The following is a 15,435-nucleotide window of genomic DNA, read 5'->3' on the forward strand; positions in this document are numbered from 1 at the left end:
GGTTTCAAAGAGGAGACATCACTTAAAACATACTAAAATATTTATTAAAACAAAATGCACTATTCTGCTATATAGGTGAATAAAATCTATCAGTTACTAAGCCTCTTGTTTACCAAATATACAAAACTCAATTTAACATGACTTCAACAGGTAGTGATAAAGTCCCACATTCAAAAATTATCTAAGGAGAAAGAAAAGACTAAAATAAAATATTTTAATAAAATCCCAACACAGAAAAAAGGTACAAAGCACAATGAATTAAATTGAACTCATCAATACTGAGAACTTTTTTTTAAGAATTTCACCTTATAAGGAAAATGTTAAGGCAAACTTTAGTGTCTTACAATATGGGCTGATTCAGAAATAATAGATAAGTATTTCCTAAGGAATAATAACTGGAGTTAAATATGGTGAACAGTCTGCTGAATTATGTTAGAAGGAAAAAAAATACACACTTAAAATCTTTCATTAAAAACCTCAGACTGTATCCAAAATCTATGAAGAACTTATCAAACTCAACACCCAAAAAAACAAATAATCCAGTGAAGAAATGGGCTAAAGACATGAAGAAACACTTCTCCAAAGAAGACATCCCGATGACCAACCGACACATGAAAAAATGCTCAACGTCTCTCACCATCAGGGAAATACAAATCAAAACCACCATGAGATACCACCTTACACCTGTCAGAATGGCTACATTAATAACTCAGGCAACAACAGATATTGGCGAGGATGTGGAGAAAGAGGATCTCTTTTGCATTGTTGGTGGCAATGCAAGCTGGTGCATTGGAAAACAGTATGGAGGTTCCTCAAGAAACTAAAAATAGAACTACTGTATGCCCCAGCAATTGCACTACTAGGCATTTATCCAAGGGATACAGGTGTGCTGTTTCGAAGGGACACATGCACCCCCGTGTTTATAGTAGCACTATCAACAATAGCCAAAGTATGGGAAGAGCCAAAATGTCCATCGATGGATGAATGAATAAAGAAGAGGTGGTACACACACACACACACACACACACACACACACACACACTGGAGTATTACTCGGCAATCAAAAAGAATGAAATCTTGCCATTTGCACCTATGGGGATGGAATTGGAGGGTATTATGCTAAGTGAAATTAGTCAGAGAAAGACAAAAATCACATGACTTCACTGATATGAGGACTTTAAGAGACAAAACAGATGAACATAAGGGAAGGGAAACAAAAATAATATAAAAACAGGGAGGGGGACAAAACATAAGAGATTCATAAATATGGAGAACAAACTGAGGGTTACTGGAGGGGCTGTGGGAGGGGGGATGGGCTAAATGGGTAAGGGGCACTAAGGAATCTACTCCTGAAATCATTGTTGCACTATATGCTAATTTGGACATAAATTTTTAAAAATTAAAAAAAATTAAGAAAATAATATTAAATAATTAAAAAACCCTCAGATTTAACTAAGATTTCATAATTACAGGCATCTAGAATACACATTTTAATAAAGGCAATAGAATGAGTCAATACATGGTCCATTTCAAACACTAAAGTATAAAAATAATGTTTTAATGTTAGGACAATAAACAGTGCATGCAGTACATTAGTGTAATCAAGGAAGGGGAAGCTATAAAGACAATAAATCTGAAAACAGAGGACAGAGGTAGTAAGGCATCTTCTATAAAGATGGAAGCAATGAACCATTGGATACATCTGGCAAAGAAAATAAGGCAAAGCCCAAACTAACAAACTTAATCCCTAATATATTTTAGAAACCAGTAATACAAAACGTTCACTGGTTACTTTTATAATGTACTCTCATAAAATATTCTGTAAAGTTAGCCCAAAGATTATTATAGAAGGAAAAAGTTTCTATGCATAACTGGTATATTAAACAGTAGAATGCACACTTTTGACTTCCATTGTGTCTTTAAAACTGATTATATGAGAAAGCACTTTTCCTCTCTCCCTGGATAGAAATTACAGCAGGTTCCATGACTCTGATATCCATTTTTCTTACAGTCATCACAAATAATCTTAATTAGAATATCCTCTTCTTTTCAGTATTTCAATCTTCATTTAAAGGTACGGTTTGCACCCGATCCCACCACAGCTCCCAGATTGGATATGGTTACAGATAGTAGCAGCTGGCCTGTTCTTCCTCCCAACACTCCTACCTTTTCTTGTTAATTGCAGTTTCAAACTGCTACTGAAATACTAGAAGTCTGTATTTGACTGGTGTCACTGTAAGATGATATTTCTAGGCCTGACAGTTTTTAAATCTCTTTTTCTCATCCAGACTTTCCTGGTTTTATCCTAACTTCACGGGTAGTGTCTTATCTGCAGGACCAGCTATGTACTCTGTGGAGCCCAGTGCAAAATCACTGCAAAAATGTATGGCCCTTTGTTCAAAAATAATTAAGAATTTCAAGATGGTGACTACAAGGATTAAAGCAAGAGTGGAGCCCTGAGCAACTGCACAGAATGCACACCTGTGAAGCAGTCCTGTTCATCCACAGTTCCACTAGATGAATATACTCTATTTCACTTACTCTCCACATCCTCAAAGCAATCTTGAGACCTCTCATTTCTTTTGTACTGAAACCCCATCACTCTTCTAGGTAGCCCTACTGGATTGGATTTAAGAGAATTCCTACGCCAACCCACTTTCACGCTGGACCACTGGACCACTCATTCCTGGCTCCAACAAATTCTAGGAGTGTTGCCAATCCCATGTCACAGGAATTCTCCTTCACTCCCTCTGTCTCGTACCCGAGCGTATATTGCTACCCACCTTTGGGATACACCCACCACTGACCACTCTCTGCCAGGGCACATACTTTCCAAAGCACTCTTTTTCTCTGTCCTAAGACACCAAATGGAGAGCCACAGCTTCTGAGGTTATGTCAGATACCTGTCTATATGCTACTAGACATGTGCCTCCAGGATCTCAGAGGCCATACATCAAAACCTTCCTTTCTTTGGCAGAATTCAAAAAGATTCTTTTTTGTTTTTGTTCTTTTTTATTTTTATTTACTGATTTGTTTTATTCTTTTTTTTTTTTTTACTCTTATTTTTATCCCATAATCAGTTACTCTAGAGGATGAAACCCAATTGTGTATAGATTGAAAGCAAAAAATATACACTTTCTCCCTTCCTCACTTTTGTGGGCATCTGTGTGTGGAAATGTGCCATCAAGGTGGGGGAGGTAAGCGCTCTCCAAAAAAATTTCTCCATATTCCTTCTCTAACTTCTAATCCATTTATAGCTTCCTTATAGGTTAATCTTCTACTTACTGCAGAAGTCTGTACCTTGATTTTATATCTTACTTTGGAATCTGTTATCTTTGAAATCTGATACTTAGCATCTTAGCCAAACCTCTGAGTTTAATATCCGATCCATATATTATCACACATTCAGTAGCCTCTCATAAAAGTGTAATTTTGATATAGTCATGCTCTGTACACTGCCAGCTGTTTACCATAGAAATGTGGCATCTCTTATATTCTTTTTTTTAATGTTTATTTTTGAGAGAGAGAGAGAGACAGAGTGTGAGTGGGAGAGGGGTAGAGAGAGAGGGAGCACAGAATCCAAAGCAGGCTCCAGGCTCTGAGCTGTCAGCACAGAACCCAACATGGGGCTCGAACTCACAAACCCCAAGATCATGACCTGAGCCAAAGTCTGATGCTTAACCGAATGAGCCACCCAGGTGCTCCTCTTATATTCTTTTACAATAAATGTTCGGTGTCAAATATTACAATAAGAACAGGTTAGATTTGAGTCGTGTTATAAGGGCATTTGTAAATGTTATTCTACTTGATATTTAACCCTATAAGAAAGCAAAGTAGTATTATCATCTTTACTACTACTACTCCTAAAAAAAAAAAAAAAAAAGACTCTAAATAGTTTAATTGGCTGAAGTTTTCACAAGGAATACATGGTAGAACCAGAACCAAAGCTATTAGAGAAAATACTTTTTGTGGTTGGGGGGAGGGGGGGTAGAAGAGATGAGGTGTATATGGGTATTACTAAACTTCAAGCTAATTTCCTCAACTGTAAAACAGGATTATTGTAAATATTAAATAAACTAATATGTGTAAATCCCTATAACATTATCTAACACAGGCTAAGTGCTATAATGTTTGCTATTGTTATTCCTATTGTTTTATTCCAGGTCAGATTTAATTTCCCAGCATTAAGAACAGGCAAAAAAAACACCCTCCCCCCCAAATAAAAATATTTATTAACAAATAATGTTAGACTAAAAGAGTTTCTACTTTTCCAGTTCACATATTCAAGAGACTTATAGGTACTATGTGTGGCTTCCATAGCACACAGCTATCAATGTCACAAAGATATTTGTTAAATATAAATATGTGACAAAACAAAATATTTGATGGTCTACAATTATCCTTAACCACCATTTTTTTTCATCCAAATCAGCACAAATTTGACAACCATTATTATGTACACATTCATTCAAAAACCATTTATTGAGGAGCTCCTATGTGCATATACAAGGCAGGGTGGTAAAGCAAGGATGCAAAGATGGACAAAACATGGCCACCGACCTAAGGAGCTCTTAAATGTGCTCTGTAGTCATCTCACCAAAGCTGAAAACATTTCCTAATCCTTATATGTCTTTATCAGAAAGCTTAGTTAAAGCAAGCAAATAACATTGGCAATGGATTGTTATGACAAAAGCATGAATTAATTCAGGCCTATCTAGGACAATTTCTTCTAACTATGTAAAACAAAGAACGACAGTTTATTTTTTAATTACAGAAGCAACATTATATGATAAAAATTCAAATACTATCAAAGGATATAAAATGAAAACGTCTTCTCTATCATCCTTTAAAAACCCCCAGTGCTATTCTCCAAAGTAACTGTCATTAATTTTCTTTTTTTAATTATTATTTTATCTATTTATTTTTTATTTTAGACAGCTAGAGAGCTAGGGATGGAGAGGGGCAGAGGGGGGTAGGGGGAGAGAGAATCATAAGCAAGCTCCATGCTCAGTGCAGAGCCCCATGTGGGGCTGGATCCTTTGACCTTGGGATCATGACCTGAGTTGAAATCAAGACTCAAATGCTTAACCAACTGAGCCACCCAGATGCCCCTCATTAATTTTCTTTTTATATCTTTTTATATCTTTCTATGTACCCATAAGCAGGTGCACACAAACACAACATATTTAGACATATATATTCTTAAATATATGTATCACACATACATACACTCAACTAGGATATCATATACACTCTTCTGCAGTTTTCCCCCCAAAGCACACACACACTTAAACATTTATCTAAGGAGTTTTCCATACTAGTACAGAGGACTTACAGATTAATGTACCTATCTTTGTATCAAAAATCTGATGTCAAATCAAAACTTACTGGAAATCCCTCTTACAGAATGTTAAATTGAACTGAGAAATGGGCTGAAATGTTAATTATTGCCACCTTTGTCACAGATGAGTAGCTGGGTTAATTCTAACTTATCAACAAGAAATAAAAATGTATATTCTGCCTTAATTCAACTTTTTAATTTCAATCTTTATTTATTTTCTTCCCCACACAATGACACTGTTCTGCTGGAGTCTATGGATTTACATTGCTATTATTTCCAACAAAAGCCCAAATACAAAGTCTATAAGGAGGCCTCACGAGAAGGTGACAAAACAACAGAAACTTGAGAGAAAGCACGATCATCTTAAAAATAAATGAATCAATTTTTCATGATTATAACATGATCTTACCATGCAGGCTTTTAAAGCAAGTAGAGCTAGTCTCAGCAGACTTGACAGCTTCCCACTCCAACTGCCCTGTTGGGATGCTACTTGTAGACTCTTTCTATAACACATCTCTGCAGCACCCATCATTCCTTGGCACTGATACACGTGTGCCAGCCACTGAGGAACATAAAGAGAAAAGAACCAAAAAGATTTCAATTTAGTACATAGCCTGCTACTCTACTTCCAACAAAGTCAATACACATTGATAAAGTTAATTTTTTATTTCATTATTGCTAAATTTTGTGCCCCCAAAAAACAAAAATCACAGGTCAAGAAAGGAGTAGCCATCTTGCCCGTTCTATCAGCAAGAGCTTACTAGCCACATCACTGGAAAGTCGTTTTTTTTTAATATAAATGTGTATCTACTTATTTTGAGACAGAGAAAGAGAGAGTGTGAGCAGGGGAAGGGCAAGGAGAGAGGGAGAGAGAGAATCCCAAGCTGGCTCCATGCTGTCATCACAGAGCCCAATGTGCAGCTTAATCTCAAGAACCATGAGATCATGACTTGATAAGAAATCAAGAGTCGGATGCTTTAACCAACTAAGCCACCCAGGTGCCCCTGACTTGACAGTCTTAAAGAGTCTTCTGAGATGGCAAGTCAAGAACAAAATCAAAACGGACTATGAAAACAGACATGCTAATCAAAAAGAAGTCTGTATAGCTGTATTAATAAAGTAGACTTTAAGACAAGAAATATTAGAGACAAAGGGGGCTGTTTCATAATAAGAATCAATTAATTGGAAGATATAACACTCCTACATTTGTATTTACCTAATAACATAGATTTTATGCAGCAAAAGTTGACAGAAATGAAAAAAATAGTCAAATGCAGAATCAAAGTTGGAGATTTTTAATACACCTATCTTAGCAATGGTTAAAGAAACACAAAACGTTCAATAAGGATATAGAAGATTTAAACATAATTAGCTCAACTTAAGTGACATATTGAGAAGACTACATTCAGTAACCACAGTATATACATTAAGTGACAATGTGTATGCAATATTTACCAAATCCAACCATATAACTGAAGAACTAAAATCATACAGTTTACTGATTAAGTGAAATTAAACAGTAACAGAGAAATAACTAAAAAATTCATCCTCTCCCATATTAGAAATTTTGCAACATGCTTCAGAAAAAAACAGGGATCAAAGAAGAAATCCCAATGGAAATTAGAAAACATATTCAAATAAATGACAATGAAAACACTACATAAAATCCTGGGGGATGCATATATATATTGGAGAAAGACAGAAAATCTGTAAGTTTCTCTGTCAAGAAGCTAGGTAAAAAAAAAAAAAACAAAAAAAAAAACCCAAAATGCAAAGAATGTAAACAAAATAAAAAATAAATCAATAATATGTAAAGAAAATATAATGAAGAAAAGCAAACCAAAAAGTTGGTTCTTTGACAAGTTAACAAAATTGCTTATCAAGAAAAAATTCAGAAAACACAAATTACCAATGTAAGAATGAAAACGGAAAAAAAGCATTACAGATTATATAAACAGTGAACAAAAAAATTTTTTTTAATGTTTATTTATTTTTGTGAGAGAGACAGAGTGTGAGAGAGCAGGGAAGGGGCAGAAAGAGAAAGGGAGACACAGAACCCGATGCAGGCTCCAGGCTCTGAGTTGTCAGCACAGAGCCCAACATGGGGCTCAAACTCACGAACCACAAGATCATGACCTGAGCCAAAGTCAGCTTAACAAACTGAGCCGCTCAGGCAGCCCCATGATACATTAAAGAGGATATCATTAACAACTTTATGCCAATAAACATGAAACTGAGATGTGCTGGACAAATTTCCTGTAGCTCATGAATGCTAAAGAAGTGAAAAGAAATTTAACCAGCAATTAAAAAAAAAAAAAAAAAAATCCTTAGCCCAAGTGGCTTCAATGGTGAATTCTTCCAAACATTAAAGAAATAAATGTCACTCTCATACAAACTCTTTCAGAAAATAAAGGAGAATTAACAACATAGATGCCAAAACCTAACAGAGACCTCATAAGAATGAAAAATAACAAGCCATTCTCTCCTAAATATAGGTATTAAAAATTCTCTAAAAAGACATTAACAAATCAACTCCAGCAATATATAAAAGGAGTAATACATCATAGCCAGGAAAGCCAAGTAAGATTTCTACTAAGAATGCAAGGTTAGTTGAGCATTTAAAAGTCAACACAGTCCACATTAGCAGGATAATAAAAAAAGAACCATTCTAACAGATGCCCCTCACAAGATCTGTTAAAATTCAACATCCATTCATGAAAAAAATAAAAAATCTTTTATCAATTTAGAATAGAAGACTTCCTTGATCTGATAAATATATCTATAAAAACTTGCAGTAAGTATCATAATTGGGAAACAGTAAATGTTTTCTATGTGATGTTGAAAATAAGAACGTTCACTTATTTTACCACCACTTCTATTTAATATTGTTATTCAAGGTTCTAAACAATGCAATACAGCAAGAAAAAAAATCAATATAAATATATTGGAAAGAAAAAGTAAAACTTTACTACTCACAGAAATGACTTAATTATGTTTACAGAAAACCCAAAATCATTTCAAAAGAATAAGTGAATTCAGCAAGGTTGCTGATGGTCAACATATAAATATCACTGCATTTCTAAGTGTTTGGAGCTAACATACAAGACAAAAATACCATTTGTAATAGAACAAAAAACATGAACTACCTAGAAATAAATTTAACACAAAAATGTAAGAGACTACACTGAAAACTGTAAAACACTACCGAGAGAAATTTAGAACTTAAATAATTTGAGGAATATACCACATTTGTGGATAGAGAAATTCAGTAGTATTACTTTATCAATCCTCCCCCAATTAAATTACAGATTCATGTAATTCCAATCAAGATCCTAGCAGGGCTTTTGTTTGGGGGGTGGGCAGTAAGAAAGCAGGGTAACTGACAATCTACATGTAAATGCAAAAAACCTAAATGACCTGAGACACTTGAAGGAGAAAAAGTCAGAGGTCTTACTATTAGCTCCACACATCAAAACTAATTGTAAAGCTGTAAGCAAGAATAAACAAGTAGATGAATGGAAAAGAATAGGGAGCCCTATACGACCCACATATACAGTCACCTAATTCATGTAAAACCATCACTACAGTTCTGTGGGGTCAGAATGGTCTTTTCAAGGAATGATGCGGGGACAGTAAGATATACATCTGGGGAAAAAAAGAACTTTGACTCTGCAACATCAACAAAAATTAATCCTGTACGGATCATATACCTAATATGTGAAAAGTAAAACAAAAATGTCTGAAAGAAAAGAGAAAAATATCTTCAGGAGCTTAAAGGAGGCAAAGCGCTCTTAAATAGAAATTTCAATAAAGCATTAACCATTAAAAAATGGTAAATTAGACTTAATTAAAATTAAGAACTGTTCATCAAAAAATAATATTAACAGAGTGTTAAGCCAAGGTACAGACATGAGGAACTAGGTGCAGTAATATGAATACTCAAAATGTGCTTGTATCCAAAAACTACAATGAATTCCAAAAATCAATTAAAAAACAGTCCACGAAAAACTAAAAAAAAAAAAAAAAAAAAAAAAAGGCATTTTATAAAGAGGATATCCAAAGGTTCATTAAGTTTATGAAAAGTGGCTCAACATCATGATTCAGGTAAAGTCAAGTTAAAACTATCACAAGATACTATTATCTACTTATCTACTGAAAAGGGGAAATAATAACCATGTCTAGCAATACCAGCAATTGGAATGCTCAAAATTTGTTAGTGGTTTAGAAAACTGTTTGATAGGATCTACTAGAGTAAACATACATATCCCTTATCACCCACCAAAAGACATATCTAAGGATGGACATAGCAGCATTAACCATGATAGCCAAAACCTGTTAATAATCCAAATGTCCATCAACTTTAAAAGAGATACATTTTATAATATATTCATAAGATGAAACGGAAAAAAACTACAGCTACGTGAAACAACTAAATGAGTCCCAAAGACTTGATGCTGAATGAAAGTAACCACACACAAAACAAGAGTCTGTTTATGTGATGTTCAAAAAGCAGAAAGACTAGAGAGAAGTGACAGAAGTCAGAATAGTGGTTCTCCTTTTTATTTGAGGTGGGGGAAATCAAAGAGAGAGGCAGGAGGGAGGCAACCAGGTTATTGACAATATTCTGTATCATGGTATAGGTGGTGGCTAAATAGGTATATAGGTAAGTAAAAATGTAATGAATGGTACTTATAAGATTTTCATACTCTATTCTTTGTGAATTATATCATAAAAGAAGACACACTCTATCTCGTAAGACTCTACATACTATGTAATTTATCTTTTAATTTTTCCTTTTTAGTTTGACGAGCATATGAAGTCTTGATGAAGAATATGAAATCATTACTATCCATCTGACCTTAGAATTAAAGTATCTTAATTCTCATATGGCAAACTTTAGAAGAGGGGAAAAAAGCACCACCTTTCTCCAATAATTAGAATAAAAAGTAGGCTTAGCTTGCATAGTCCAACTACTGTATGCCACAGGATAATCTTTTTAAGCAGGGACATCAAAAAGGTGTTATAATGAAACATCAAAATGAGCAAGAAATTACAGTAAAAAATAAGCTTCTGTAAAATCGGTATCAAAAAGCCCCTTTGATACTTTCTCTGGAGCAGAGAGGAAACTATAATACACTGAATAAAGTAATTACATGTTTTCTTGTGTTTTAATATCGATAAGAATAAAGTATATAGTGATAATTATGTGTTTGTCACTGTAGATAACCAGAGCCAGCTAAAAGGATAGTCTGTTCATTCAAGCATCCATAACTACTTCAAAAGGCACTAAACACCCATTAAAATCCTGGATATGGGTTACCTATAAGGTAGCTAGAAAAAAAACACATACATCCTCCCTAAAGGTGGAGTTAGCACCATTATGACAAAATGTTTGAAACACTTCTTTAGTGTGTTACATCAATCCTATGTAAAAGGCAGTATTTTCAACATTGTTTTAAATTGAGGAAATTCATAATCGACAATTTAAAAACCTTTGAAGCAGTGTAGCTGCAGATCCTAAATTAGTATTAAACTTGCTTAGTCTCCTTAATCCCAATACAGCATGCTTCAGTTATTGAAAACGAAACATATATGGTGACTTTTAAAGGCAAGATAAACAAAATGGAGCATACCGCCTAACCTCATCTAGTATCACGAAGTATCCTAATTCAGGACTCATTGTAAGAATGGAGAGAATTTACCTGCCACGCTGGAACAGAAGTTGAATTGGACATGACTGTTTTCTGCAGCTCTTCAAGTACAGCATCTGGGAGAGGGTTTTGTGAATCCAGGAGTGGTTTACACTGAACTTGTCTCAAAAGTAAGATAACAGCTGGCTGATCAGGGTTACTTTTTAAATTCTAAAAATTAAACCCCAAATACAAATATATCACACAGATTCTTGAATGTTAAAACAGCAATTAAGCTATTCTTAATGTTGGGAAAAAATCTGAATTTAACCTTTTTCTTATTAAAAAAATAACTGCAAAAGTAAAATAAATAGAACGATGAACATATAAAACTCCACATTTAAATAAACTTTGAAATTGGTAATGCTATAATTGTAGTTTATAAGTCATTTATTTAAGATTTAGTTTCCCTTTGACTTGTTTTATTCTCAAGTGATATCCTGAAAAACTTAAGTTCTGAATGTAAATAGCTGAACCAAGAAAACATAATATTAACAGTGAAGGCTAAAACAATGCCTTATTGGAAGAAACTAGACCATGTAAGAAGAAAAGAGCTATAAATGTTTTCCTTTTTCAACCTCTTCACAAAGATATTCACTGGATGTCCTTCTCTAGGCAAAGACTTCCTACACATTGTAAGAAAAATGACCCATTTATCCATTTCCCTAAGCCATTATTAGTACATGAAAACACACACATCCATAATTATATACATGTATATGCATCTCCTTTCCTATATATATCTGTACGGGGGAGAAGTTAAAGAAAGTTCTCTAAACAAGCCTTCCACTATTGTTTTAAACATTTCTTTATTGCTTGTTCTTCAATCTCATGCTTCTCTATTTCTTATTAATTAAGTTATAGTCTTAAATGTATGTGATTGCTTTCTTCTAAGTAAGAGATTGGAACAAAAGAATGACAAGAAAAAAATCATAAAAGTATCCCTTATTCTGTCAAACAGAACATACCAACTGTCAGTTGCTTGTTAAACACTCACTGCATAATACTAATCTGTCCTGAATATAGATGAAATTTCTTAAATAAAAGAGAAAATTTATTACTCTGCTTTTTCGGAGAATTAAAACACCAAAGGGATCTTCAAAGATCCATTCTTCCTTCTCTGTAAAATTTATATTGATCTTTCTTTCAAAAACAAAAACAAAACAAAACACATTTCTAAAGAAAATAAAATCTTCCTGGTAAGCAATTACAAAAAAAGATGTTTTCAGGAAAACGTCAGGATAAGATGTTTAAAACTGTCCTTATCCATTAAATTATTTCTAAATAGCTTTATGAAATGGATTCATTCATTCAATAGAAATTTATTGAACCCCTACTATGTGCTGGCAAGGTGCTAAGGATTTACTCACAGAGCCCACAATCCAGGTTTATAAAAGGTGACTAATGAGTAGCTCCAATCACCCACTTAATCCTCATAGTCATTCTATGTGGTTCAGAACTTTGGAAAAATACAGAGATGCTGGAAAATATAGCATTCTGAAGGCAGTAACCAGAAATCAAAGGAAAATACTGCTTCCATAATGGTACTGCCTTCCCAAAGACCTGTTAAGTCCTTGAGTCCTAGAATCAAACAAATGTGAGTTCAAATGGCAACTCAATCAATTTCTAGCTGCAAACTCTTGTGTAAATCGCTTACCCTCTCTAAGCTTTAGTTTACTCATTTATAAAAAGGAGATAATAATAAACATCCATGTCATACATCGTTGTGAAGTTCAAATACAAACTGCTAAATGTACTGACCAGCTTATAGTAAGTACGCAATAAATGTTGGGTAATTATAATCATTACTATCATCACACCATCACCATATGCCTTTTAAATAATGTGCACTCTATTTTTAATGTCATTTTCCAAGTAGGATAAGAATCCACAAATCTCAATGCTCAATTTCATAATAATAATAATACCTTTGTGCAGAGGCCTTCAGCTTCAGCTAGTCTTCCTGTGTCTATTAGACCAGTGACAGCTTGGGAGAGAGACCACTTTTCAAGAGATTGGTTATAATTTTCAAGGAATTCTTTGTCTCTAACTGTGAACAAAAATGTCAGTGTTACTTTGCTCTGCGATTTATAACATTTTCCCAAAGGAGTAATTAGTTGCTAAGAAGTATTACAATTAGACTTACCATGCATCTATAATTTTTTAAACTTACATGTACTACCGAAATACCATAAACTATCCTGACACGTGACAGGTTTCTGAAGAGTTTCATGGTAGGAATGTTTGTGGCTGAGTAACTTAAAACTTTATAGACTTGTGACTTACATAAAAACAAAACAAAACAAAACAAACAAAAAACACTATCTACAGCAAAATTAAAAATAATTCACTGTAAAAAATTAAATATTTATCGTGATATAATTGATGTATGGTAAATTACACAAATGTATGTATTCAAACAGTACATTCTGAAGACTTTTGACATGGGCGTCTATCCATGAACCATCACTAAAATCAAGATAATGAACATAGTCACCATCATGAAAAGTTTCTTCCTACTCCTCTGTAATCACTTCTGTCCCCTACCTACCTCTCCTCTCACCCTCTGTCCCCAGGCAACCGCTAATTCTTTTCAGTCACAATAGATCAGTCTGCATCTTCTAAACTTTCATACAAATAGAATCATAAAGTATAGACCCCTTTGTCTGGCACGTTCACAACTGTTAACATGGTAAATTACATGCATTTTCAAATGTTAAAGTGACTTTGCGTTCCCAAGATAAACCCCAGGTGATCATGATGTATCATCTTTTCTATGTGTTGTTGCATTTGAATTGATACAGTGTGTTATGAATTTTTGCACCGTAGTTCTGCAGTATCCTTATTGAAGTCTTTGCCTGGTTTTGGTGTCAGGGTAATGTTGGCCATATAGAAAAAAGTTACCAAAGTTTTAAATTACTTGGAAGGATTTGTATAGAACTGGCATTATTTCTTCCTTAAATGGTTGGTAGAATTCATCAGTGAAGACATTGGGTCCTGGAGTTTTCTTTGTGGGGAGATTTAGAACCATAAATTCAGTATCTTTAATAGATATAAAGCTATTCAGTTTATTTATTTCTTCCGAAGTGAGTTTTGTGTCTTTCAAAGAATTTGTCCATTTCTAAGTTGCCAAATTTAATGGTGTAAACTTGTTCATAAGATCCTATTAGCCTTTAAATAGCTATAGTGATGTACCCTCTTTCATTTCTGACAGGGGTACTGTTTTTTATCCCTGATGTCTGGCTAGAGGTTTATTAATTCTATTGATCTTCTCAAAGAACAAGTTTTCACTTTTGTTAATTTTCTTTTATTTATTTATTTATTTATTTATTTATTTTATTTATTTTTTTTTTAAATTTTTTTTTTTTTAACGTTTATTTATTTTTGAGACAGAGAGAGACAGAGCATGAACAGGGGAGGGGCAGAGAGAGAGGGAGACACAGAATCTGAAACAGGCTCCAGGCTCTGAGCCGTCAGCACAGAGCCCGACGCGGGGCTCGAACTCACGGACCGTGAGATCATGACCTGAGCCGAAGTCAGACGCTTAACCGACCAAGCCACCCAGGCGCCCCTTTTGTTAATTTTCTATTTCACTGATCGCTACTATTTATTACTTCTTTTCTTCTGCTTACTTTGGGTATAATTTCATCTTCCATTTTCTAGTTCTTAAGGAGAAGATGAGATCACTGATTTGAAGGCTTTAATATAGACATTTGATGCTACACATTTCTCTGTAAGCAGTGCTTTTAATACTTTGAAAGGCTGTTTTTCCCTTTTCACTCAGTTCAAAATATTTTCTCACTTCCCTTCTAGCTTATTCTTTGAACTGGATTACTTAAAAGTATTTATTTAGTTTCTAAATATTTGAGAATTTTCCAGATATTTTTCTGTTACTTGTTTTTAATTCCATTGTATTAAGACAATATGCTTTATACATGATTTGAAGCCCTTTAAATTTATTTAGACCTGTTTCATGGCCCATTTAAGATTTGGGTAAGATGTCAGAAGTAGAGGGTTCCGGAAGATGGCGGCGTAGGAGGACGCGGGGCTCACAGCGCGTCCTGCCGATCACTTAGATTCCACCTACACCTGCCTAAAGAACCCAGAAAACCGCCAGAGGATTAGCAGAAGGGAGTCTCCGGAGTCAAGCGCAGACTAGAGGCCCACGGAAGAGGGTAGGAAGGGCGGCGAGGCGGTGCGCGCTCCACGGACTGGCGGGAGGGAGCCGGGGCGGAGGGGCGGCTCGCCGGCCAAGCAGAGCCCCCGAGTCTGGCTGGCAAAAGCAGAGGGGCCGGACAGACTGTGTTCCGACAGCAAGCGCGACTTAGTGTCTGGGAGGTCATAAGTTAACAGCTCTGCTCGGAAAGCGGGAAGGCTGGAGGACAAAGGGAGGGAGAGCTGCTG

General features: G+C 34.8%; 1 protein-coding gene across 3 annotated transcripts in view; it reads right to left on the minus strand.

Annotated features, from left to right (window-relative positions):
- Positions 1-15,435, minus strand: part of TTC37 (tetratricopeptide repeat domain 37) — a 112,177-nt gene that overhangs the window by 8,506 nt on the left and 88,236 nt on the right. For all 3 annotated transcript variants that reach the window (XM_042943792.1, XM_042943801.1, XM_042943781.1), the window contains exons 38-40: positions 12,960-13,081; positions 11,044-11,202; positions 5,751-5,903 (exon numbers count right to left, since the gene is read on the minus strand). In XM_042943792.1, coding sequence (XP_042799726.1) covers positions 5,751-5,903; positions 11,044-11,202; positions 12,960-13,081 — 434 coding nt within the window. The remainder of the gene's footprint in view (positions 1-5,750; positions 5,904-11,043; positions 11,203-12,959; positions 13,082-15,435) is intronic.

This window comes from Panthera leo, chromosome A1 (assembly GCF_018350215.1).
Source record: "Panthera leo isolate Ple1 chromosome A1, P.leo_Ple1_pat1.1, whole genome shotgun sequence".
Classification (NCBI taxonomy): domain Eukaryota; kingdom Metazoa; phylum Chordata; class Mammalia; order Carnivora; family Felidae; genus Panthera; species Panthera leo.